The sequence below is a fragment of the Hypanus sabinus genome, chromosome 16 (assembly GCF_030144855.1).
Source record: "Hypanus sabinus isolate sHypSab1 chromosome 16, sHypSab1.hap1, whole genome shotgun sequence".
Taxonomy (NCBI): Eukaryota; Metazoa; Chordata; class Chondrichthyes; order Myliobatiformes; family Dasyatidae; genus Hypanus; species Hypanus sabinus.
Window position 1 is genome coordinate 82050180 of NC_082721.1, and position 27573 is coordinate 82077752.

Below are 27573 nucleotides of genomic sequence, written 5' to 3' on the forward strand. Positions count from 1 at the left end.
CTGCAGTGATGAAAGAGATTGGATGAAAATCATTGACTGTTTTATTGGAGGGCAGGTTCTGTCTCAGGAACACACAATATCACAAACCACGTCATTCCAGAGTCAATGACGAACAAGGCAGCTGCTGACAGAAGCGGCACCGGAGACGACACTTGGATCACGCGTTACGGTGCTGACCCCCATCACAATGACACCCCTGGGTTAGTCCTATCACGCCCGGTGCTTTGCCGGGGTCTCAGTCTCCACTGCAGATAGTGTGCGTCACCAGCCCTGGTTTATTTGTTTGGATAACTCCATCTGACCACAATCATTTCTATGGTCAAACGGCAATGATGGAACAGTAGGGAGCAGGAGGGAAGGTGATATGGGGGGCTGGGGAGAAGGGTTTTAAAAAGTTAGAGGGCACGCTCCTTGCACTGGCAAGCGACATTATTTACAAATGACATGCCTTGATCCTGGCTTGGACGTGGATTGGTCCTATTCAGGAACAGAGCCCTTATTGTGAAGCCAAACGCTTCCCTGGGGCATTCCTGCTAGAAATGGTTGCCTGGATGGGATGGGGGAGTGACAGCTCCAACAAATGGAGGCAGTTCTCTCATCAGCCTGGAGACAACTGCCCCCCTGCGTCTCCGGGACAGTTTTTCCTCTCTCTCACCCCAACCCCAACTGAGTCGGGCCCATCTCAGGTAGAACCCTCCACCCTCACCCCATGAACCAGGCCAGGAGAGTGAAAGGAAAATGCATGACCCACAATTAACATAAGGCGACAGACTGCTGGGATCACCCCTTATACTGGGAGAGTCAGAAAGCTACATACAGACATGGGCCAAGCCCTCAGTTGATTTCCTTGAGGAAGAAGTGCATCTTATCGTTGATCATCTTGCGCTCAGGGTTGAGCTTTTTCAGGATCTGTGCCAGCACATTCACAGTCTGCTCACTGCTTAACCCGGTCTTCTTGGTCTGGAACTTTTTCAGCAGGTCCTTGGTGGTCATAGGCTTCCGGGTGAGGTATCGGCGTACAGCTTCTTCTGTCAGTTGGATATCGCTGGGAAACAGAGGCAGAGTTGTTACCACAGAATCACAGGGCAGGGAAACAGGATCTTCCACCCACTGACTACATGCTGACCACCAACCTCCCAATTTATTCTGCCCAGATTGTCATTAACTGCCCCCAGATTCTACCCCTCATCTACACGCTAGGGATGATTTTCAAAGGACAATTAACCAACAATATATCTACACACGGGAGCAATTTACAATGACCAATAAACTCACCAATACATCTATACACTAAGGGCATCTTACGTAGAACATAGAAATCTACAGTACATTACAGGCTCTTTGGCTAAAAATATTGTCGCGACCAAGTAACCTACACAAGAAACCGCATAGTCCTCTATTTTCTAAGCTCCATGTCCGATCTAAAACTCTCTTAAAAGTTCCTTTGTATCTACCTCCATCCACGGTCACTGGCAGTGTATTCCACACACCAACCACTCTCTATGTGAAAAACTTAACTCTAACATCCCCCCAGTACTTACTTCCAAGCACCTTAAAAGTATGTTCCCTTGTGTTAGCCATTTCAGCCCTGGGAAAAAGCCTCTGGCTATCCACATAATCAATGCCTTTCACCATGTTATACACCTCTATCAAGTCACCTCTCATCCACTGTTGCTCCAAGGAGAAAAGGCCGAGTTCACTCAACCTATTCTCATAAGGTACGCTCTCCAATCCAGGCAACATCCTTGACAATTTACAATGGCCAATTAACTCACCAATACATCTCTGAGAGTTGGGGGAGAAGGAAACAGAAGAAAGTGGGTGGAGGCCCATATAGTCACAGGAGGAACACGTAAACTCCACACAGACGGCAGCAGAGGACTGTAGCGGGTGGTCAGAGCTATGAGATAGCAACTCTCCTAACTGTGCCGTCCCTGGATGTGGAGATGATTTTACACAAGGAGAAATCACAATGATCAATCCCACCCAGGTCACTGCTGGCCACAGCACATTACACCCACCCCGACCAAAAATTCACCTCCTTAGCTCCACCTTCAGAACCACTTCCATATTTTCTCATTCTTTGGAATCTTTCCTCCACCCTTTACGCCCATCCCTGCAACACCTCAAACTCAATCCTGCGTCCTACTTACCTGCTGCTGGGGGTGGATTTGCCTGACTGTGGTTGAGGGGTGGATTTTCCAGATGCTGACTGTGCTCCTGCATCCATTTTCAGCCGTTTGGCCACAGGTGTTTCTGCAGATCCGGCCTGGCGCTTCCCTAGGAACGAGCAGACAGTCAGAAGATAAAACAACCCACTTCCCAGATTTAGAATCATTGAGCATTGGAAATAAAATCAGAACTGGTTCATTACTGCTACGTATCAAGATACAGTCAAAAGCTTTTCTTGTGTAGCTTATTCAAATCAGACCATTAAACAGTGCACTGAGGTAGAACAAAGTAAATAAATGCAATGCAGAATAAAGTTTAGCAGCTACAGAGAAAATGCGGTGCATGTAAACAATAAGGTCCAAGATCATAATGAGGTAGAGTGTGAGGTCAAGAGTCCAAATTAGTGCACTAGGAAACTATTTAACATGGCTGGCATCCGTGTGCAGTACATACGGCAATCGGGGGTCTGCAAAAGCCCGCACTCGCGCCTGGATCAACAGCTCCTTCAGTGATTCAAAGGCCTCCTCACATTTTGCATCCCACCTCGGTCCAAAGGGCTCTGATGGGCTAAGATACTCTCCACCCTCCTGTCCTTTTCCCCCCAATAGTTTCCTAATGCAATAAATTGGTAGGAGCTGCTCTTGAGTCTGGTGGTACATGCTTTCAGGATTTTGTATCTTCTGCCCAAGAATGACTGGGGTGGGTGGGGTCTTCGATTATGCGGGCTGCTTTACTGAGGCAGCAACAAATGTAGACAGAGTCCAAGGAAAGGAGACTTGTTTCTGTGGTGTACTGAGCTGTGTCCACTACTCTGTAGCTTATCGCAGTTACCATACCGAGATGTTCTACAACTTGATATGATGCCTTCCATGGTGCATCAATAAAAATTGGAAAGCATCGACGGGGACATGAAAACTTATTTCAGTACAGCACAGGAACAGGGCCTTCAACTCACAGTGTTGTGCAAAGCTGATTAAGCTAATGACATCTAATCAAACTGGTCCCTTCTGTCTGCATACGGTCCATATCCCTCCATCTTCGCCGCATTCTCATTTTTATCACCACCTGGGACCCGGGTCCCTCTGCATGTAAAGAAACCATCCCAGCTCCACACTGTAACCAGCACCCTCCATCTTCCTCAACTTTGGATATGCAAATACATAATTACAGCATCAAATAACAAGTTGAACCAGGAGGTGGTCACAAATGTTTTACCATTCAATAAGGTTATGGTTGATCTTTCATCTCATAGTCACATTTCTGTCCTACTCACATAGGTCTTGATTCCTTTAATATTGAAAAATTCTTATCAATCTCTTGAATGTAATCAGCAACCAAACTTCCAGATCTTTCTTGGGTAGAAGATTCTTTACCCTCTGGCCAAAATTATTCTTGGTCCTGAATGGCTGACCCCTTACACTGAGGCAGCAACAGTAACATCCCTGCATCTACATCGAGAGGGCTATTTTGGAGGGAAGGGTTAGATTAATCTTGGAATACATAGAGCATCAAAGCATATTACAGGCCTTTTGGCCCAGGATGTTGTGCCAACTTTTTAACCTGCTCTAGGATGATTCTAACCATTCCTCCCTACATAGCCCCCTAACTTCTGAACATCCACGTGCCTATCCAAGTTTCTTAAATGCCCCTAGTGTATCTGCCTCTCCCACCATCCCTGGCCGGGCGCTCCACATACTCACCACTCTCTGTATAAAGAAATTACCTCTGACACTCCCTATACTTTCCTCCAATCATCTTAAAATTATGTGGGTTGAAAAGTTAGCACAAAATTGTGGGCCAAAGGATCTGTGTAGCGCTGCAACGTTCAATGTTCCATGTACTCCATCATGCCGTATGGGAATTTTCTATCTTATTTTTTCAAATTGTGAAAGAGGACTGGTACAGTCTATTGCATCTCTCCTCAAAGAGAACCCATCACTCTGGTGAACCTTTCCTCCACTGCATATTAGGGATGCTAAACCTAGAAACAATATTCCAAGTGCCAGTAATATAATTCCAGTAAGACATCCAGGCCTTGGCCTCAAAATCTACCCCAGTATGACCTTGCACATTATTGTTTACTACACTCTTCTACTTAGAATCTCTTGCAAAGGTGGACACACCCCTAGCCTTCCTGGCTGCTTGCTGCAAGGGCACATCAGTAATTGATGCACAAGGATATCTGGGTCGCTCTGAACATCGATAGCTTTTAACCTGTGACTCAAAACATGCCTCTTTTTTCATGCTGGATTTTAGGGTCATTGAGATTCCACCACTACCCCCTGCCCCACCACCCTCCAGACTGTCTGCTCCTTTGGTCGGTGGTGTGATGAGCCAGTTCCTTGGTGAACACCTCACCTTGCTCCAGTTTGCTGGCCGCTGCTCTGAGAGTGTTGGAGGTGCTGATTTGCGGGGTGGGTGTGCCCGGGCGACTGTTCCCTCGTGAACTGTTATTTGAACCTCTCCAGTCCTTCTTTGGAGGAGTTTTCTTTTTCTTGAAGCAGAAGTAGAAAGAAGAGTTTAATCATCAGTCAAGTTCTAGGGGCAATGGCTCCAGATTCTAGTCCACGATACTCACCAGCATGTTCTAGGGGCAATGGCTCCAGATTCTAATCTACGATACTCACCAGCATGAAGAGGGCTGAGGCAGCTTCTGATTCAATGTCACTTTCATCTGACGATTCAGACTCGTCACTGCTATCTATAAGAAGCACAAAAGACACATTCAAATTGTTATGAGGTTAGGTTTAGTGACTCTTGAGAGTCAGAAATATGTATGGCGGTCTCTGCTATGGGAGAAGGACCATGGACATTGTATTGCGTAGATGCCTGGCTCAGTCAAAGGACAGTGTTTCTGTTGTCCAATGATGCTGCCCCCAACAAGATTAAAATCAGCAGCAATTAGACAAATGTTGGGGAAGTAGGAACCATTGATGATATTTACCTTTTTTATAATAATAATATATAATGTGTACAAATTTGAAGAGATAGGTAGAAGGGTTTCAAGCAGTATCATTGAATTCCAAGTTCAGGGAGCCACAGAAGCCTGTCACCAAATCCCAAGTGACAGGAACTCAAAGTGTCCAGAGCCTGAGCTCTGGGTCCCAGAGCCATCTAACACTGGGAACTTCGCAACACACAGTCCCTCCCGGCCAGGATACAGCAGTCTGTGTATGTGACCCTGAGACAGAAGGGAAGATGGAGAGATACAGTGGTCTCCATAATGTATGAAGACATTGTGGGGGGGCAAAGGGAGGCTCAGAAGATTTGGGGAGGTGATAGCATGTGAGACCAACTCCAGTACATTGAAAACAATGGAAACAAATGATGAAGGAACCAATAACACACAGGCTGTTATCATGGGCTCCTGGTAACACAGTGGAGAGCAGCTAGCCAAAGTACAGCATAACACAACTAGAACAAGGGACTCACTCAAACTCACCCTTCTTCTTCTTTTCCTTTCTCTCAGGGCCCGTGGATTTCTTGTCATCATCGTCTTCTTCTTTGTCTTCAGCGGGCTTCTCCTCTTCGCTCTCCTCACTGCTCTCCGAACCTTCATCAATTCCTGCAGAGCAAAATTCCACATCTGGAATACCCAAATCACCGAATGACTGGGAGGGGCAAAAGGTGATAGAGGTGGTTGGGGGGGGGGGGGGGGTGGATGGAAGCAAAGGGAGAGTCCAAAATGGGCAGTGTGTGAGGAATCCCCATTCTTTTTATGTGAACTATTTTTCTGTCTCCTACGCCTGGTGCTGCCTTTAATAGAACTGGCCATATCTAGGACTGGACGAAGAACAGTCTAATCCTGTTGTGTATACATTGGGTGTGCATAATCTCAAAGTCACAGTCTCATGCAAGGTAAGGACTTATTCATGACTGTACCCAACACTCAGACAATCGAGTAACTCGAGGTTTAGATTAGAGAGCATGTCTTACGAGGAAAGGTTGAGCGAGTTAAGGTTGTTCTCTTTGGAGCAAAGGAGGATGAGGTGTATAAGACAACAAGGCATTGCTAAGAGTGGACAGCCCATGCCTTTTTTCCAAGGAGGTAATGGATAATATGAGAGGATGTAATTATGAGTGTAGGAAAGTACAGGAGAAATGTTAGGAGTAGTTGTTTTTTAAAAACACAGAGTGGTGAGTGGCAGGGACTCACTGTTGGGGGCAGTGATAGAGGAATTTTTAAGAGACTCTCAGGTATGCATGTGGCTAAAAGGAAAATGTGGGCTACATTGGAGGGCAGGGTTAAAATGATTTTGGAGTAGCTTAAAAGTTCAGCACCACATCGTGGGCTGGAGGGCGTGTAATGGTCTGTACTGTTGCTCTATATTCACATAAGTGCATTATGTTCTTTACAAATGGCAGCCGTTTTTACCCCAGAAATGAAAGGTTTTGTGCTATGAAACCACTTCCTGTATTACGGGTAGGTCTAGGAGGATCAGCAAACATCTGTCTCCACCGTTGACAAAGCCCAATCACATCCTAGTGCGTGAATTCCAATGGACGCTGCCCTCCCACCACAAACACCAGCTGTCTGCATGGGTAATCCTGGGCCAAACAACAAATGATTAGTGATATCAACTCGCGTTTACCTTTTGGCCCATCCTCCTCTTTGTTGGGCTTCGCTTTCTCTGCTTCCACTTCGTTATTATCACTGGAAGTCAGAACACAAAGTGCTGTAAAACATTGAACTTCTATTCATTGCTCAACAACTCACACAGCAGAGTGAGCTCAAAGGCTTCCAGCAAGTTGCTCACTGTCCACCCGAGTCTGCCCAAGGTTCCATGTCATCGCCCCCTGCTGGAACGTCTTAGCGAGAACAGTAAGAGCAGGATTGAGGTTGGCCAATGTGGTCCAATATCCTGCACCATGCCTCACTTAGGGAAGCTGCCTGGATTAAGTGTACAGCCTCATCCCTCCTCACTGAACACTGCCCTCCCACCCCAGTGTGAACCCTGCTTTGAAGGATGACTGCCTCCCACTGCAAACCCTTGTATAGATCAGTATCCCCACGATTCGTGGCAACAGCACACCACCCCTTTGTCCCTACCAAAATCTTGTGTGAAGATCACTGTACAGGAACTCTAACTCCATGCCCCCCACCCCCTGACTTTGGGCGGGAGCAGATGACCCTGACATTGGCAACAGACAGAAAGCACAGATACCTGGAATCATCATCAGAGATGTAATCTACTTCCTGGCCCTCGAAATCACCGTCATCACTATCCTCAAATGCTTCATCATCCGAGCCTTTCTTCTTCTTTTTCTTCAATGCACCTTTCCCTTTCTTCTTGGCCTTTGTGTCTCGTTTGGTGTCACCTGGAGAGGACAAACTGCATGTCTGAACCCAAAGCCATCAGCCTGTTGGGAGTTGCAAACCTGTCCTGAGAGATGGGGGAAGGAACCTCAAATGCAGCAGACATGAAAGGATCAGGGACAAAGGTCAGAGAGTTTTCCCAGGCAATGACCCATCTCTGTAGGGGTGTGTCACAATGATCAGGGCCATCCAAAACTGACTGTGGTCAGTTTGAAGAGGGTGATTACCTTATCCAGCACTACTTCCAACATTTAAAATCCAAGGTATGATATTCATAGTGAAATATAAGTATCAGAAGATAATTAGGAGTGTTTAAACATGGGCATTCATGGGGATAGAAACTTTGACCTCAGCCTTCAATCCCAATTCTCCATAGATGCCGAGCACCATGATTACAATAGGCACAGCAATGCCTTCCATGCTGGAGTGGTGGGATGGCAGCTACAGTGTTATCCATTCTCCCACTCCTAGGCAATGGATTACTAAGGACCCACATCACTCAAGATATGCCTTGTTTTCATTGCTACCATCAGCAAAGAAGTACTAGAGCTTGAAGGCACACACTCAATGATTCAGTAACAGCATCTTCCCCTCTGCTATTTGATTTCTGAATGGACATTAAACTCATCAACACTACATCACTACTTTTTTATTTGTTTTTACACTACTTATTTACACTGCATGCAGTTGCAAGAAAATTTTTGTGAACCCTTTGCAATTACTTGGTTTTCTGTTTTACTCATAAAATGTGGTCTGATTTTCATAAGTCACAATAATAGACAAACACTATCTGCCAAAGCTAATAACACACAAACAATTGTATCTCTTCTCATCAATACTGAGTACGCCACTTAAATAATCAAAGTCTAGGTTCAAAAGAGTATGTGAACCTCTGGGGTAATTCCTTACAAAAGCCATCTGGAGTCAGGTGTTCCGATCAATGTGATGAGATTGGAGGTGTGGGTTGCTGAGGTGTCCTGACTGATAAAGTCAGGTTTCTGATAGAGCCTGCTCTTCTCAAGAACAACCTGTTTATGTGTACCATGCCTCAATCAAAACAACTTTCAGAAGAAGAATTGTAGAGGCTGGAAAAGGCATTTCGAAAGACCTGAGTGGTCATCAGTCCACTGTGAGAAACTGCCTCCAAATGGAGGAAATTCAGTACTGTTGCTACTCTCCTTGGGAGTGGGTGTCCTGCAAAGATCACACCAAGAGCACAATGCGCAATGATGAAGGAATTGAAAAAGAACACAAGTGTTACAGCAAAAGATCTGGAGAAATCTCTAGAACTCACTAAAGTCTCTGTCCATTGTCCACTATAAGAAAAACACTGAACAAGAATGGTGTTCATGGAAGGCCACCATGGAGGAAACCTTTGCTCTCAAAAAATTCTGCACATCCCAAGTTTGCAAAAGACCACCTGGATGTTCTACAATGTTTCTGGGACAATGCTTTGTCAACAGACTAGAAAAAAGTTAACTTTTTGGCAGAAATGCACAGCGCTATGTTTGGAAGAAAAATGACACTGCACACCAACACCAAAACCCCATCCCAACTGTGAAGCTTGGTGGAAGACCCATCATGGGTTGGAGCTGTTTTGCTGCCACAGGGCCTGGATAGCTTGCAATCGCTGAGGGAACAATGAATTCAAAATTGCATCAAGACATTTTGCAGGAGAATGTCAGGGTGGCGGTCTGTCACCTGAAGCTCAAGAACTTGGATGATGCAACAAGGCAATGATCCAAAACACAAAAGGAAATCAACAACAGATTGGTTGAAAAAGAAGAAAATTCATGTTTTGGAATGGCCAAGCCAGAATCCAGACCTTAACCCTATTGAGATGCTGTGGCATGACCTGAAGGTATCCTAGAAATATTGATAAACTGAAACAGTTGTGTATGGAGAAATCGTCTATAATTCCTCCTCGCTAAGCCTGATCAAGAAACATTTGGTGGAGGTTATTGCTGCTAAAGGAGGTTCTAGCAGTTATTAAATATAAGAGTTCACATAAGTTTTCCAGCTTGGACTGTGAATGATTAAACTATGTGTTCATAAAAACATGAAATTGTTTTGTGTTATTAGTTTAGGCAGATTGTGTCTATCATTGTGACTTAGATGATTATCAGATCACATTTTATGAGTAGTTACTGCAGAAAACCATGTAATTGTGAAGGGATTTTTTCTTTTTCTTGCAACTGTGTATATTTACTGTAATTTACAGATTTGCTTCTGTCATTAATTATGGCATCATACTGCTGCCACAAATTTCACGGCATATGCCTGTAATATTAAACCTGATTCTGGACATATGCAGCTCCCCTCGTTATCGCCTGGAGTAGGCTACCATGAAGAGCCCTCAGCCAGGGTACTGGAATTGCTTGGAGCTCTGCTCCAGGTTACAAGGAAGACCCATGCCTCGCTCACACAGAATCCAAATGTAAAGCGCAGCGGGAAGGTCACGGTGCCCTTGTGCCACTCACTATCATTGCCACTCTCCCCATCACTCTCGTCCGAGCTCATTTCCAGGTCGTCTTCCAGTTCGTGGATTTGCAGGTCAGTTCCTTTCTTCTTTTTCTCTTTGCCTTTCCTCACCTTCTCTTCCTCCTCTTCCCCCTCCTCTCGGTCCTGATCCTTCAGCCTCTTCTGCAACATGATGCTGAAATGATTCACCACCTTGTTGCGCCTGAGTGACAGAGGCCACATTGGAGGGTCCCCAGGTAGCAAGTTAGAAGAATGTAAATGGCAGAAAAGAAAAAGTAACATGTGATTAGCTATGTTAATCCTTTAGCTTTTCCATGTACCTCCTCCCAGCTTCTCACTTCACCCCCTCCCCTATCATCGTCTAGTTTATATTCCTTCCCCTCCTTTCCCCCCACCTTCTTCTTCCCCCAACCTGAAACATCAACCCTTTATTCCTTTCTATAGATGCTGACTTGCTGAGTTCCTTTAGCATTTTTTGTGTGTAGCTCTGGATTTCCAGCATCTGCAGAATCTCTCGTTTTTATTATTCTCAACCCTATCCACTCTCCCTTGCCTTATTCAGGATCCTTCAGGCATTAAAACCCTGGCTCTGGATTAGCTTGATCCACATATGCAAAATCAACACCCTTTTCCCTTCATCTGTTTCCTCTGCTGTGATCTCTGTGCTTTTATGCCCTCCAGCTTGGCAACTTCACCCTGGTCAACCTCATTTCAGCTGCCTTAATCTTACATTAATCTAGTCTGTCCTTATCAGATTTCCCACACCAATTAGGATAAGGAACAGAAATTGCTTGTATGGAGCCAGATTTTGCCAGCAAAGCCTTCCTGGTCTTACTACTTTGCTGAATTGGCGCCAAATGGTGCAGGTAGTAGAGCTACTGCCTCAAAGTGCCAGTGACCTCTGTCACAGTCCGCTGGGAAACTGTACATTCTCCCCGTGGCTAGGTGGGTTTCCTTCTACACTCTGACAACATAGACATCAGTGGATTAACTGGCTCTTGTAAAATTGCAGTGTGTGGAATAAAACCCAGTGACAGCTGATGCGAATGCGGAGAAAATTGAATTAGAAAGGGATTAATCCCGGCTAAGTGGAAATGGATGGATGACAGTCAGCACCTTCAGTTTCCATGCTACCCGTCTCAATGACTTCTGCAAACCTCCGGGTATGTTTTAGATTCTAATCAATGAACTTGCTGCTATGGGTAGGAAGGAAAGTTAATTTAAATTTTACACATTATACCACTTTTGTTAGTGTGGTAACTAATTCAGAGCTTGCCAAAATAAAGCTTGATCCTACTTATAAAGATTCAAGTGTAAAAAGTCTATAATTGAATTGTAATAGAAAGTTAGTTTGCTGCACCATAATTATGGCCTCTCGTAAGAACACATGGGTGATGAAATCAGAGTTAAACTACCTGATATAGTATCAGTTACTTGAACAGAACAGGGCCAGGTAGAAGTCATTAAGGTCTGCACTGTGGAACCCAGATTCAGCCAATGTTGATCAAACAAGAAACCATAGTTCAATGATATGATAAAACAGGCCTAGTCAGCATGGTTTCCTTAAGGGAAAATCTTGCCCAACAAATAAGTTGGAATTCTTTTAAGAAATAAAACAAGCCTGATAGACAAAGGAGAATCAGTTGATGATGTGTTCTTGGATTTTAAGAAGGCCTTTGACAAGGTGCCACACGAGGCTCATTAATAAGTTAAGAGCCCATGGTATTACAGGAAAGATTCTATTATGGATAAAGCAGTGGCTGATCAGCAGCAGGCAAAAAGTGGGAATAAAGGGAGCCTTTTCTGGTTGGCGGCCAGTGACTAGTGGTGTTTCATAGGGTCTGGCTTGGGACTGCTTCTTTTTACTTAGTATGCCAATGACTTGGATGATGGAATTGAAGGCTTTGTGGCAAAGTTTGCAGACTATATGAAGATAGGTGGAGGAGAAGGTAGTTTTGAGGAAGTAGAGAAGCTGCAGAAGGACAGACAGATTAGGAGAATGGGCAAAGAAGTGGCAGATGGAATAAGGGTCAGAAAGTGTATGGTCGTGCACTTTGGTGGAAAAAATGAAAGGGTTGACTTTATTCTAAATTGATCCGAATATTCAAAAATTTGAGGTGCAGAGGAACTTGGGAGTCTTTGTGTAGGATTCCCTAAAGGTTAATTTGCAAGTTGGGTCAGTGGTGAGGAAAGCAAATGCTATGTTAGCATTCATTTCAAGAGGACTAGAACATAAGAGCAAGGATGTAATGCTGAGGTTTTATAAAGCGCTGGTGAGGCCTCACCTGGAGAACTGTGAGCAGCTTTGAGCCCCTTAGCTAAGAAAGGATGTGCTGGCATTGGAAAAGGTTCAAAGGAGGTTCACAAAAATGAATTTTGGGTATGACAGGCTTGTCATATGAAGAACGTTTGATAGCCCTTGGCCTGTACTCACTTGATCTTAGAAGAATGAGGTGTGACCTCATTGAAACATCGAATGTTGAAATACCCCGACAGAGTGGATGTGGAGAGGATGTTTCCTGTGGTGGGGGAGTCTCAGTCCAGACGGCACAGCCTCAGAATAGAGGGGTGTCCTTTTAGAACGAGACGAGGAGAAGAGTGATGAACCTGGGGAATCCGTTGCCACAGGCGACCGTGGAAGCCAAGTCATTGGATATATTTAAGGCAGAGGTTAATAGGTTCTTGATTAGTTACGGCGTGGAAGGAATCGGGGAGAAGGCTGGGTAGGGAAATGGACATGCCATGATGAAGTGACAGAGCAGGCTTGATGCTCCTGTATCTTATGGTGTTAGTTAAACACCGAGGTCAGGCGAAGTTTATGAACATGTGCTTGAGACTTTACCTTCCCCACTCCTCCTCTGCCTCCTCCGCAGTCAGAGTCTTGTGTTTTGCCACTGGGACAAAATTATACCAGGCGTTAACAGGAAAGGCTTCAAACGCCCCATCCGGACATTGCGTGAAGATATAGTAGGATGCATTTTCAGTGACCCCACCTTTCCTCTGACCTTTGAACCTGAAAAATTGAAAACTCGTGTCAAATGCATGAGAGGGCTGTCTCAACCAACACCTGTCTATGCATCTGGCTGTATTACTTACTTACGACCTGCTTTTCCGTTAACTCTCAACAGCCAGGGCTGGTCTTCTGCCTTAAACTCCCGTGTAACAATCCCATACTTCTTCTTCCGTGATTCCTCTCGCAGTTTCTTGCCGTACTCACTGCCAGCGCCAAACACTGGCTGCTCCTCTTCCTGATAAATCTTCTTGTTGCTTAGATCACGCTCCATTTTTGCCTACAAGGAAATACGATGTTTAGCATTTCAGTTCCCAACAACAGCAGCAAGCACTTAGAGCCTTTGCGTCAGTGATCTCCATCCAGGATACACAAGGACCTCTCCCTCTATTATGCCCAGCTCACGACAGACACAGCTCAGGAAAAAAAACCCTACCCTGGTAGTAGATAACTACATCCATTTCCTTCCCACCCATTTCTCAAATATACACAATGGAAAACCTCCCAAAAGGCAAAGAGTGAATGTTAAAAAGAACAATATCTTTGGCATTCTATAGAACGGAATAACGTTGAGTTGACATTGTTAGGTCAAAATACAGCAAAAAGTCACAACTTTATTGGAAAAGCTTTTGCACAAGGAGATGACATTTCCATTGCCGGCATCTTTTTAGAAAGGGAAAATTCCATGAATGGTAGCAGGCCTGACAGCATCTTAGATTAAAAAAAACACAATAGTTCAGCTTGTTAAGGGCCCTTCGGCCCACGACGTCGTGCTGACCCACATAAACCTACTCCATGATCAATCTACCTCCTTCCATGAGGGCTCCTACAAGGTCCTCAACCCTCCATACATCTTTCATCAATATGCCTAAGAGTCACTTAAATTTCTCTATTTATCTGGCTCAATGACCATCCTGGCAGTGCATTCCAGGCACTTACACTCTCTGTGAAAAAGACATCTCTGATATTTCCACTACACCTTTCCACTGTCCTTTCACCTTAAAAGGATGTCCTCTGGTATTATCTACTGCCACCCTGGGAAAAACTCACTGGCTATCCACTCAATCTATGTATCTTAATCTTACACAGAATCAAAATTAAGATCACTGGCATCTAGAGTGAAATTTGTTATATTTGTGGCTGCCGTATAATACAATACATAATAAAGAAAAAAGACTGAATTACAGTAAGTTTGAAAATTTGGTTGATCGGCGAATAACCAAACTTCCAAAAAGCCAACCCGAGCGACCAATATTCCACAACATTTCAAATTACACTACATATATATATACATACACAAACACACACACACACACTATATATATATACACACACACACACATATAAAAAATTTAAAAAAGTTAAATGAACTAAGTAGTGCAAAAAGCTAGATACTTCCATAATCATAACTTCCCTGTCTCATTGGAACATATCTACACAGAGCTCTACACAAATACCCCCTGAATATTTGCCACATTTCTTCCGTACTTTTCACTGAGAACATCCGTTTCCAATTTAAGCCTCCAATTTCCTGCTTGATAGCCTCATAATTCCCTTTACTCCAATTGAACGCCTTTCTAACTTGTCTGTTCCTATCTCTCTCCAATGCTATTGTAAAGGAGATAGAATTACAATCACTACCTCCAAAATTTAGAAGATTGAGGGGGGATCTTATTGAAACGTATAAAATTCTAAAGGGATTGGACAGGCTAGATGCAGGAAGATTGTTTCTGATGTTGGGTAAGTCCAGAAGGAGGGGTCACAGTTTAAGGATAAAGGAGAAGCCTTTTAGGACTGAGATGAGGAAAAACTTCTTCACACAGAGAGTGGTGAATCTGTGGAATTCTCTGCCACAGGAAACAGTTGAGGCCGGTTCATTGGCTATATTTAGGAGGAAGTTAGATATGGCCCTTGTGGCTAAAGGGATCAGGGGGTATGGAGAGAATGCAGGTACAGGGTTCTGAGATGGATGATCAGCCATGATCATACTGAATGGCGGTGCAGTCTCGAAGGGCCGAAAAGCCTACTCCACCTATTTTCTATGTAAAATGCTCTCCCACTGAGAGATCTGACATCTGACCAGGCTCATTTCCCAATACCAAATCAAGTACATCCTCATCTACATATTGTGTCAAGAAACCTTCCTGAACACACCTAACAAACTCCACCCCATCTAAACCACTCACTCAAAGGAGATGTCAATCTATATTTGGGAAATTAAAATCTCCCATCACGACAACTCAGTTGTTATTATTATACCTTTCCAGGATCTATTTCCCTATCTACTCCTCGATATCCCTGTTACTATTAGGCAGCCTATAAAAAACACCCAGTGAAGTTATTGACCCCTTCCTCTTCCAAACCTCCACCCACAGAGACTCCGTGGCATCCACCTTTTCTGCAGCTGTGACACTATCCCTGATCAACAGTGTCATGCCCCCACCTCTTTTGCCTCCCTCCCTGTCTTTTCTGAAACATCTAAAACCCAGCACTTGAAGTAACCAGTCCTGTCCCTGAGCCATCCAAGTCTCTGTAATGGCCACCACATCATATCTCCAAGTACTGATCCACGCTCTAAGCTTATCTGCTTTGTTCACAACGCTCCTAGCATTAAAATAGATCTCAAGCCTTCAGTCTGAGCGTGTCCCTTCTCTATCACCTGCCTATCCTCCCTCTTGTACTGTCTGCAAGCTTTCTCTATTTGTGAGCTAACCTCCTCTTCCCCAGTCTCTTCAGTTCTGTTCCCACCCCCAACAATTCTAGTTTAAACCATGAGTCCCCTCTTCCTGCCCCCTTCCCACTCTCAGTCCACAATAGAAACCCATATCAGAATCAGGTTTATCATTACTCACATATGTCATGAAATTTATTGTTTTTTTTTGTAGCAGTAGTACAGTGCAATACATAAAATTACTACAGTACTGTGCAAAATTCGTGGGCACCCTAGCTATATGTATGTGCCTAAGACTTTTGCACAGTACTGTACTTGAAGAACCACAACCTGCAGTGTTGAAATTAGGTCACTTTCTGTTTTCCGATTGGTGTAGATGCAATGGGTCAAGAGGCTTGCTTATATGTCAGACATTTTAATAGACAATAGGTGCAGGAGTAGGCCATTTGGCCCTTCGACCCAGCACTGCCATTCAATGTGATCATTGCATTGAATATTGTTCTGTGACAATAATTCATTCCTCCAAGATGGTGTCTAGTTACTGTCATTTTATTTAGCAACTGGTCTTTGTTGAGTCTGCCTTTGTAGTGCTGACCGTCTAATCTTTATACCCAAAGAAGCAGGCTAACTAACACGGGACTGCAAATGTCATCTGGAGCAAAAATCAAAATTGCTGTAAGAAATCAGCATGTGTCTTGAAATTTGTTAACTTAGCAGCAGCAGTTCAATGCAATACATAATCTAGAAGAAGAAAAAAAATAAAAACAGTAATAAGTAAATAGTAGATCAATTACAGTTTTCGTATATTGAATAGATTAAAAATCATGCAAAAACAGGAATGATATATATTTAAAAAGTGAGGTGGTGTTCACAGGTTCAATGTCCATTTAGGAATCAGATGGCAGAGGGGAAGAAGCTGTTCCTGAATCGCTGAGAGTGTGCCTTCAGGCTTCTGTATCTCCTACCTGATGGTAACAGTGAGAAAAGGGCATGCCCTGGGTGCTGGAGGTCCTTAATAATGGACACTGCCTTTCTGAGACACCGCTCCTTGAAGATGTCCTGGGTACTTTGTAGGCTAGTACCCAAGATGAAGCCTACTAAATTTACGACCCACTGTAGTTTTTTCCGGTCCTGTGCATTAGCTCCCCACCCCCCCCCCCCCCCGCCCCGCCCCATAACACAGTGATGCAGCCTGTCAGAGTGCTCTCCACAGTACATCTATAGAAGTTTTTGAGTCAAAAAGCATTTAAACCCTTTTCAAATCGATGGGAAAGGTTGAGCAAGCTGGGTCTTTTTTTTCTTGAGCGAAGAAGGATGAGAGGTGACATGATAAGATTATAGATTTGGAATGTCACCAAAAATACTCAAATTTCTACAAATTATCATCCAGAGTATTCTAACTGGCTGCATCACCATCTGAATGGGGTGGGGGGGCTACTGCACAGGATCAAAGTAAACTGCAGAGAGTTGTAAAATTAGCTAGCTCCATCATTGGCACCAGCCTCCATAGTATCCAGAATGTCTTCAAGGAGTGATGCCTCAGTAAGACATCATGAAGGGCTCCCACCACCCAGGACATGCCTGGAAAGAGGTACAGAAGCCTGAAGGTACAGACTCAGCCATTTAGAAACAGCTTCTTCCCCTCTGCTGTCCGATTTCTGAATAGACAATGAACCCATGAACACTACTTACTTTATGGTTATGGTTAAGTTATGGTAGGGTACAGGAACCGTGGTGTACAAAGGCTGTAATAAATCTAGTCAAGAAGAAAAGCTTACAAAAGGTTCAGAGAGCTAGGTAATGTTTGAGATCTAGAAGATTAGAAGGCTAATAGGAAGGAGCTTAAAAAGGAAATTAGGAGAGCCTGAAGGGGTCATGAGAAGGCCTTGGCGGGCAGAATTAAGGAAAACCCCAAGGCATTCTACAAGTATGTAAAGAGCAAGAGGATAAGACGTGACAGAATAGGACCTATTAAATGTGACAGTGGAAAAGTGTGCATGGAACCGGAGGAAATAACAGAGGTACTTAATGAATACTTTACTTCAGTATTCACTATGGAAAAGGATCTTAGTGATTGTAGCGATGACTTGCAGCAGACTGAAAAGCTTGAGCATGAGATATTAAGAGGATGTGCTGCGAGTTTTTGGAAAGCATCAAGTTGGATAAGTCACCGGGACCGGATGAAATGTAACCCCGGGTACTGTGGGAGGCGAGGGAGGAGATTGCTGAGCCTCTGGTGATGATCAACGGGGATGGGAAAGGTTCCGGAAGATTGGAGGGTTGTGGATGTTGTTCCTTTATTCAAGAAAGGTAGTAGAGATAGCCCAGGAAATTACAGACCAACGAGTCTTACCTCAGCGTTTGGTAAGCTGATGGAGAAGATCCTGAGAGGCAGGATTTATGAACATTTGGAGAGGCATAATATGATTAGGAATAATCACCACGGCTTTGTAAAGGGCAGGTTGTGCCTTATGAGCCTGATTGAGTTTTTTGAGGATGTGACTAAACACATTGATGAAGGAAGAGCAGTCGATGTAATGTATATGGATTTCAGCAAGGCATTTGATAAGGTACCCCATACAAGGCTTATTGAGAAAGTAAGCCTTATTGAGTATTGGGATCCAAAGAGACATTGCTTTGTGGATCCAGAACTGGCTTGCCCACAGAAGGCAAAGAGTGGTTGTAGACGCGTCATGGTCTGCATGGAGGTTGGTCACCAGTGGAGTGCCTCAGGGATCTGTTCTAGGACCCTTACTGTCTGTGATTTTTATAAATGACCTGGATGAGGAAGTGGAAGGATGGGTTAGTAAGCTTGCTGATGACACAACGGTTGGAGGTGTTGTGGATAGTGTGGAAGGCTGTCAGAGGTTACTGTAGGACACTGATAGGATGCAAAACTGGGCTGAGAAGTGGCAGATAGAGTTCAACCCAGATAAGTGTGGTGGTTCATTTTGGTAGGTCAAATATGATGGCAGAAAATAGCATTAATGGTAAGACTCTTGGCAGTGTGGAGGATCAGAGGGATCTTGGGGCCTGAGTCTATAGGATGTTAAAAGCAGCTGCGCAGGTTGACACTGTAGTTAAGAAGGCATATAGTGTATTGGCCTTCATCAGCCGTGGATTGAATTTAGGAGCCAAGAGGTAATGTTGCAGATATATAGGACACTGGTCAGGCCCCAGTTGGAGTACTGTGCTCAGTTCTGGTCGCCTCACTACAGGAAGGATGCAGAAGCCATAGAAAGGGTGCAGAGGAGATTTACAAGCATGTTGCCCGGACTGGGGAGAATGCCTTATGAGAAAAGGTTGAGTGAACTCGGCTTTTTCTCCTTGGAGCGAAGGAGGATGAGAGGTGACCTGACCTGATAGAGGTGTACAAGATGATGAGAGGCATTGATCGTGTGGATAGTCAGAGGCTTTTTCCCCCAGGGCTGAAATGGTTGCCACAAGAGGACGCAGATTTAAGGTGCTAGGAAGTAGGCACAGAGGAGATGTCAGGGGTAGGTTTTTTTTTACCCAGAGAGTGGTGAGTGCGTGGAATTGGTTGCTGGCAACGATGATGGAGGCAGATATGATAGGGTCTTTTTAGATAGGTATATGGAGCTTAGTAAAATATAGGGCTATAGGTAAGCCTAGTAATTTCTAAGGTAGGGATGTGTTCAGCACAACTTGGTGGGCCGAAGGGCCTGTATAGTGCTGTAGGTTTTTTATGTTTCTATGGTTGGGAAAAGCAGACGGGAGACGGTAGGAAGCAGGATGCACCAGAGAGGTATTTTGTAGCAAGCAATAAGCCAATTGTTTGAAATTAAATGACCTTGCCTGGTGTCTTGGGGCCGGGTGTGTCTGCATCCACAGCATTTTCCTGAATTTCCTCCATTTGTAGTACTGGATTTCCTCCACTTGTAGACAATTTCTCTTACTGTGGACTGATGAACACTCAGGTTGTTAGAAATGCTTGTGTAGCCTTTTCCAGCTTCATGCATTTCTACAATTCTTCTTCTAAGGTCCTCTGAAAGTTGTTTTGATTGCGTCATGGTGCACATAAACAGATCTTTCTTGAGAAGAGCAGGCTGTGTCAGTAACCTGACTTTGTGTGTCTTTTTCTTATATATAGGGCAGGGCACCTCTACAACCCACACCTCCAATCTCACCTCATTGATTGGAGCACCTGACTCCAAATAACTTTTGTAGAAGGCATTGCCACAGAGGTTCAGATTTTTATGATTTTTTTTTAATGGTGTACTCAGTATTGATGAAAAGTACAATTGTTTGTGTGGTATTAGTTTAGGCAGATTGTGTTTGTCTATTATTGTGACTTCGATGAAGTTTGGACCACATTTTATGAGTAATTAATGCAGAAAAACAAGTAATTGCAAAGGGTTTACAAACTTTTTCTTGCAACTTTTTATGTGCCTGAGACTTTTACACAGTATTGTACAGCTTAATTGTGAAAAGGCTTTCTGATTCTTCCATCCTCTGATTTCCTTACCCTCCTTTACTCCTTCCACCAATTGAAATGCATGCCCGTTATTTTTTGATCTTTCTGCTTAGGGAAAGCAGTGCTTCCTATTCATTCTGTCTGGGCCTTTCACACAGATTCATTACAAAGGAACGCCACAAGTACAGTTCATCAGCAACCTGTCCTACAGGGCACACTGAGCAGTCAAAACCAAGACTGTAGAAAGAATGCAGACTCCTGAACCCCGCAAGCTCTCTCTTGCTCTCCAACTTATCTACCTTGCCAAACTAGCACCCTTCCCCAGTCCCTATATTTTCATGCTAATCCCTGTACCTTGTCCTCCAACTACCCCTCCCATGATCATCTATTTCTCCACAGTCTCCTGTCCCTGATCACTCATTCCCCCAAAACTCCACACAGTACCACCTCAAACTTCAGACACGAGAAAGTCTGCAGTCACTGGAAATCCAAAGCAAAACACACAAAATACTGGAGGAAATTGGCAGGCCAGGCAGTATCTATGGAAATGAACAAAAAGATTGGCTTGTTTCCTTTCTGTCTACCAGCAGGTCACAGCAAGTGGACAGGCTTCACCTCACCCCAGGGCCATACCTGAGTCCATGTGGAGAAGTTGATTTTATCAGCAGCATTGAACGCCATAATGTTGTGCTTCTTGGTGTTATTCCTGTAGGGGGAAAAATTCAGCATATTAAACTGTGGCCGGACCCACTGACCTCAGATCTATCACTCCCACAGCAACTCACTTCCCCATAAAACCCTCCGGCTGTTCCAGCTACCTACCCTCACTCCCTCCCCCACGCAGACCTCGCTCTCCTCCATTTGACTACAACTCCACCACTCATCCACACTGCTCCCAGCAGCTCACCACCGTCACACCAAATACTCAAATCTTCTTCACCCTCCTCTCCTCCGTCAAACCACCCTCACCCTCCTCAATCAAACCACCCTCCTCTCCTTGATCTAACCACCCTCACCCTCCTCTCCTCAATCAAACCACCCTCACCCTTCTCTCCTCAAACCACCCTCACCTTCCTCTCCTCCAACACCCTCACCCTCCTCTCCCCAATCAAACCACCCTCACCCTCCTCTCCTCATTCAAACCACCCTCACCCTCATCTCCCCAATTAAACCACCCTCACCTTCCTCTCCTCAATCAAACCATCCTTACCCTCCTCACCCCAAGCCACCCTCACCCTCCTCAATCAAACCATCCTCACCTTCCTCTTCTCAAACATCCTCACCCTCCTCTCCTCAAACCACCCTCATCCTCCTCTCCCCAATCCACCTCACCCTCTTCTCCTCAATCAAACCACCCTCACCCTCCTCTCCTCGATCAAAAACCACCCTCACCCTCCTCTTCTCCAACACCCTCACCCTCCTCTCCTCAAACCACCCTCACCCTTCTCTCCTCAAACCACCCTCACCTTCCTCTCCTCCAACACCCTCACCCTCCTCTCCCCAATCAAACCACCCTCACCCTCCTCTCCTCATTCAAACCACCCTCACCTCCCCAATTAAACCACCCTCACCTTCCTCTCCTCAAACCATCCTTACCCTCCTCTCCCCAAGCCACCCACCCTCCTCAATCAAACCAACCTCACCTTCCTCTCCTCAAACATCCTCACCCTCCTCTCCTCAAACCACCCTCATCCTCCTCTCCCCAATCCACCTCACCCTCTTCTCCTCAATCAAATCACCCTCACCCTCCTCCAATCCCCTCACCCACTCCTCAATCAAACCACCCTCACCCTCCTCTCCTCGATCAAAAACCACCCTCATCCTCCTCTTCTCCAACACCCCCACCCTCCTCTCCTCAATCAAACCACCCTCACCCTTCTCTCCCCAAACCACCCTCACCCTCCTCTCCTCATCCAAACCACCCTCACCCTCCTCTCCTCGATCAAAAACCACCGTCACCCTCCTCTTCTCGATCAAAAACCACCCTCACCCTCCTCTCCTCAATCAGTCCTTTCCACACCGCCTTCATAGTTCAGCTGCTCACGGCCTCACTTTCTTTGCAGCTCCTCAGTTCTTCCTCCTCCTCAGTAGCCACCGGATCTGACCAACACCGTTCAGCCATGAACCTAATCTGTTTCTGACTGCAGCCTATTCAGTCCCACTCAAACCCCTCCCTGCCCCCCCATTACACACACACAGACTCTGTAGAGGTTCTGTGAGAGGTACACTGCTGGCATTCCTTGGCATGATCCTGACTGATCTACTGGTTTGACATGTCGTGGGTGCCTGGGATGGAGAGCATTCGGTAAATGCACTCCTCATACACATCTTGTCATTCTTCTGTCTTGCATTGAGTGTATGCACTTCAATGTCTTCCCTGGTCTACTCTCATAATGGGTCCTAAACTGAACTGATGCGCTCAGGTTGGCTTTATGGTGCCTTTACTGCCATACTGGATGGAATATTTCATTTATTTATTAATGTGGATATGTAAATGTGTATTTGTTTTTGTATATTGTATTTAAAGTATATTCTTCTGTTTATTTTGTAACATGATTGTAACTCCATTGTGGGGTAGATTATATTCCAATTCATGTGTATCCTTGTTAACTTTGGGCAATAAGAGGAGGAGGGGGAGAGAGGGAGATAGAGAGACAGGAGGTCACACTGAAAAACAATAAGTATGGGGTTATTAGGGTGTTTTCTGGTATATATCCTTATGTAAATACTGGCATTTTCTTCTAACTAATCTTTGTAAGTTTTATTTTTGACGCACCTAATAAACACCCTTGATCTAAAGAGCTAAACGACTCCAGCCATTCTTCCTTTGGTCACAACTCATGTTTGAACAGTGTCAATGCAAATCCATAATAAAAAGAACTGCTTACTTGGGAACACGGACTATGTATTCTGTCACTGCTTGGCTGCTGGAACCCTGTCAAAGGAAGCAAGAAATGTAATCAGTAGTGAACTATAAACAAATTGCAGTCTTCACTTGTAATTCAGTAAATGCAATAACCCTTCCAATGGTAACCGTTCAGATTCCCATCCCAAAGCCTATTTCAATCTGCCTTACCAGGTTCGCCATGGTGATAGTTCGTTTTCAGCTTCCAATCAGATCGCATTTAGACTCTGTAAGATTAGTAAAAATAACAATGAGTTAACCTGGGTTATTCCCCACCTTCCTCTGCACCCTGCAGTTTCCCTCTGGGAGGACAGCCGGATGGGAAAGCAAAATTTAAAAACGGCCAAAATTTAGAACGACAGTCAGCAGTTCGGAAGAAGTCAAAGACATTGCATACAGAACACAGAAGGGCACTGCATAGGAACACACTCTTTGCTCAGAATGTTGTGCTGAGCCAACTCAAAAGTAGATTAAAAAGAACAGAAATGAATCACTCCAAACTACACAGTGTCAATATCCCTCCATCTTCCACACATTCATGTGCTTATCCAAACATCTCTTAAAAGCCTCTAATCTATTTGCCTCTACCACTGTACCAGGCATCCACCACTGAGTAAAAAACTTACCCCTCACATCCCCTTTGAACTTACCCCCCTCACCCCTCTGGTATTGGACACTTCAACCTTGGGGAAAGGATACTCCGTCTACCCTATCTATGCCTCTCATAATCTAAATCTCAGCCTCCGCTGCTCCAGAGAAAACAACCCAGGTTTACCCAGCCTCTCAAGTTTATATAAGCCCACTAAACCAGGCGGTGTCCTGGTAAGCCTCTTCTGCACCTCTCCACTGCCTCAGCATCCTTCCTACACTGGGGCGACCAAAACTGTATGGAATCCTCTAGATGTGGCCTAACCAGAGTTCTATAAAGTTGCAACATAACCTCGTGACTTCTGAACTCAATGTATCATCTAAAACTCAGAACAGAAGCACAAGGGTGACATGTTTTACAAGAATGGAAAGTCAACGCATGGAACACAGAGGTACAACTATGTTGTTTAAACATGGTTTCTGAAGCTGACACAATGATTAGTACAGCAGCTGACAAATTGCGGTATTTGAGACTTTACAAGTAGAGGAACAGGGTACAAAATCCAGGGAATAAAGTGTACAATACACAGGACTGTCACAAAAATGTATGGAGTGGAAGAGAAAGTGAAAGTTACTTAATTGATTCCAGAGACAAGGGATTTATAGTTCAAAGTTCAAAAGCTCAAAGTACATTTATCATCAAAGGATGTATACTATATACAACCTTGAGATTTGCCCTCTTGCAGGCAGCCACAAAACAAAGAAACACAATAGAACCCATAAGAGTGTTGAGCATCCTAATGTGCAGAGAGAGAGAATAAAACAAATTGTGCAAACAATTAAGAGTAAGCAAATAGCATTCAGGACTGAAGTTCACAGCCAGGCAGCTTCAGTTGCAGGCCACAGCCTCAGTTCATTTTCAGTATAGAGATGAGTAAACCATGGAGCAGTGAGCTGACTGGCCTGCCCCTCACCTCCAGCCCCAACACCTGACCTTTTCCTCTGGCCAGCTGCTTAAATTGTCCAAAGCTCAAAGAGTGGGGATTGTTATGGTAGAGGTGAACATGAGGTGGTGTGTACAATACATCATTAAGGGTAAGTAAAAAGAAAAAGTTTCCAGTGGCTGAAGGGCTGATAGCCACAAAACACAGAGATAAGGTGTTCAGCAAAAGTAAAGAGCTGATGTGACAGTAGTTATTTTAAGTATAATGAGCAGCTTTATTCAAAGACAGCAGACATCTTTACAACCTCAACCTCCGAAGGGAATTAGGTGAATACTTGAAGGAGACTGGGAAATGTAAAAGAGTGGCACTAACTAGTTTGCTCATTGCATTAGACAGTAGGAATGGCCTGCACTCTACTATTCTCTAAACTCAGTTGTCTATGCAATGACTGGTCAGCTTTCTTAAAGGACTGTCTCTACCTCACCTCCTGCAGGCAAATTCTGCAACTGTTTCTCTGAATGAGGGAACAGTACCAACAGACAGGAGCAGTTCAAAGTTAAGGGGTGGCATGCTAGTGTAGTGGTTTGCACAACGGTTTACAGTGCTGCTGCCTGCAAGGAGCTTTTCCTGTGACCACATGGGTTTCCTCCGGGTGCTGCAGTTTCAACATCCAAAGACATTGGTAGATTAGTCAGTCATTGTCAATTGTTCTGTGATTAGGCTAGAGTTGCTGGGCAGTGAATAGGCCAGAAGGGCCAATTCCACACTGTATCTCAATAAACTATGAGTGAGAGTTTATATGAAATAGAAGCTCAGTGCTTGAGACAGGAGATGCATTGGTAGAAGATGATAAAGGAGAAGCAGCTATGGAACAAAAAGGGAGAGGGAGAGGAAGAGAGAGAATGAGAGTGCGAGAAAAAGAGAGAGACATTGAAATGAAATTCACTCTGGCCTTTAATGTGCCACGTTTGTTCGTTTGAGGAAAAAGATATTTGAAGATCAACACCTCACACCTAGCACAAACTCAGAATCTATGGGGCACTGGTTACCTCTGTCCTTCTGAAACATGTTGTCACTGGAAAAATATCACTGAAGCTGGGTCTGCATAATCCTCCAACTGTACTTAACGGAGAAAAACACTAACACCAGTGTCCTCTCCCAGGCCAACAACTTCACTATTGAGCCCCCTTTTGTACCAGTTGGCTACAGAGGGCAGATCATACTATTTGCAGCTCAACACTAGATTCTCAAAAAAGACACTTCATGTGAAATTCTGTCAGGGAAGATTATCAGACAGGCTGTGGAAAAGATCAAACATGAGGAAATCTGCAGATGCTGGAAATTCAAACAACAACACACACAAAATGCTGGTGGAACACAGCAGGCCGGGCAGCATCTATAGGGAGAAGCGCTGTCGATGTTTCGGGCTGAGACCCTTCGTTAGGACTAACCGAAAGGAAAGATTGTAAGAGATTTGCAAGTAGTGGGGGGAGAGGAAAATGCAAAATGATAGAAGACCGGAGGGGGTGGGATGAAGCTAAGAGCTGGAAAGGTGATTGGCAAAAGTGATACAGAGCTGGAGAAGGGAAAGGATCATGGGACAGGAGGCCTCGGGAGAAAGAAAGGGGGGGAACATCAGAGGGAGATGGAGAACAGGCAAACAACTAAATATGTCAGGGATGGGGTAAGAAGGGGAGGAGGGGCATTAACAGAAGTTAGAGAAGTCAATGTTCATGCCATCAGGTTGGAGGCTACCCAGCCGGTATATAAGGTGTTGTTCCTCCAACCTGAGTTTGGATTCATTTTGACAGTAGAGGAGGCCATGGATAGACATATCAGAATGGGAATGGGACATGGAATTAAAATGTGTGGCCACTGGGAGATCCTGCTTTTTCTGGTGGACCGAGTGGAAAAGATTCAAGGATGTGCTCAAAGTGCAACATCCTCTTTGAGAGGGTGGGGAGGCTAGAGTTGACTGGGGGGCAGGGGATGGGTGTCAATGTTCACAGGATTAGACAGAGCAGGTTAAGTGGAAGTTGTGGTTGATGGTCATGGGGGGGGGGTGGGAAGAGTGGCTGTGTAGAGTAGTTTAAGTTCATTTCCATAGATGCTGCCCGACTTGCTGAGTTCCTCCAGCATTTTGTGTGTATTGCTCTGGATTCACTAGCTGTGTGGAGCAAGATTTGTGGGTGGGCAGAAGTCAGAAGTCATGGTTCAGAAGACACTGAGGGACAGGGTGTAATTTACAGAGACAGAGCAGGCTGAAGATGCTGGAGGAACTCAGCAGGCCAGGCAGCATCTTGGAGGGAAATAACCAACATTTGGACTGATGAAGAATCTCAACCTGAAACATCAACTGTGTATTTCCCTCTATGTTGCTTGATCTGCTGAGTTGCTCAAGGTTGGCTGGGTAGGAAGGCTAAGGTCTGTGGAGATCAAGGTTTAGAAGAGAATGGGGATGGTTTGAGGTTCAGTGACGGAGATAGGGACAAGAAAGGGCGTGTCGGGAAAGCGAGGTTCACAGGGTTGGTGATTTGGGGGAAGTAGAGTTGGCCTTAAGGTCCACAAGTGGGTGTGGGGCTCCGTAAAAATTGTTAAGTGGTTGGGAAGATGATTAAAAACGTGCGGTACATAGATGAGGGGTGAGAATTACGGGAAGGAGAAGAGGAAGGGCGAGGGGTAAGCGGAAGAGGAGGGAGGGGGAGAAGAGAGCAACGCATGCTCACCCGAGATTTACAACAATATCATCTTTTTTTCATATAAAATCGCCCAATCGACTAATCAATAACTAATTCACTGGCCACGTGGGAAAACACCGGGCTGAAAAGAAACACAAACGAAAGATCTAACGTTAAGCCCCTCACTTCCTCCCGTCGTCCAAGCTCAACTCACCAGAATTCAGTCCGACACTAAACTCAGTCCCGCCAGACCGGAATCCGGTCCGTTACTAAACTCAACCCTGTTCGGCGCTCAACCTCATCCCGGCGAACACTTCCCAGGCCGTTCACCCTCCCGACTCAGGCGTGCGGAACTGTTCATACCACGGGGGC

The 27573-nt window shown here is 44.8% G+C and overlaps 1 protein-coding gene across 3 annotated transcripts; it reads right to left on the reverse strand.

Moving 5' to 3' along the window:
• Nucleotides 1-23: 23 nt before the first annotated feature.
• On the reverse strand, nucleotides 24-27561 carry gtf2f1 (general transcription factor IIF, polypeptide 1). Of its 3 annotated transcripts, none has more exons than XM_059992259.1 (14): nucleotides 27416-27561; nucleotides 23163-23218; nucleotides 22975-23021; nucleotides 20720-20792; nucleotides 13067-13260; nucleotides 12813-12983; nucleotides 9970-10172; nucleotides 7338-7491; nucleotides 6765-6826; nucleotides 5615-5737; nucleotides 4800-4873; nucleotides 4531-4666; nucleotides 2154-2280; nucleotides 24-1045 (listed from the first exon to the last, which is right to left on the reverse strand). In XM_059992259.1, exons 2-14 carry the CDS (start codon nucleotides 23172-23174, stop codon nucleotides 835-837), a joined length of 1587 nt encoding a protein of 528 aa, XP_059848242.1. In that variant the 5' UTR covers nucleotides 23175-23218; nucleotides 27416-27561; the 3' UTR covers nucleotides 24-834. The 3 variants fall into 3 exon arrangements, with proteins under 3 accessions (XP_059848242.1, XP_059848244.1, XP_059848243.1); XM_059992261.1 differs by lacking the exon at nucleotides 27416-27561 and adding an exon at nucleotides 27388-27412; XM_059992260.1 differs by lacking the exon at nucleotides 27416-27561 and adding an exon at nucleotides 27250-27390.
• Between the last annotated feature and the right edge of the window lie 12 nt (nucleotides 27562-27573).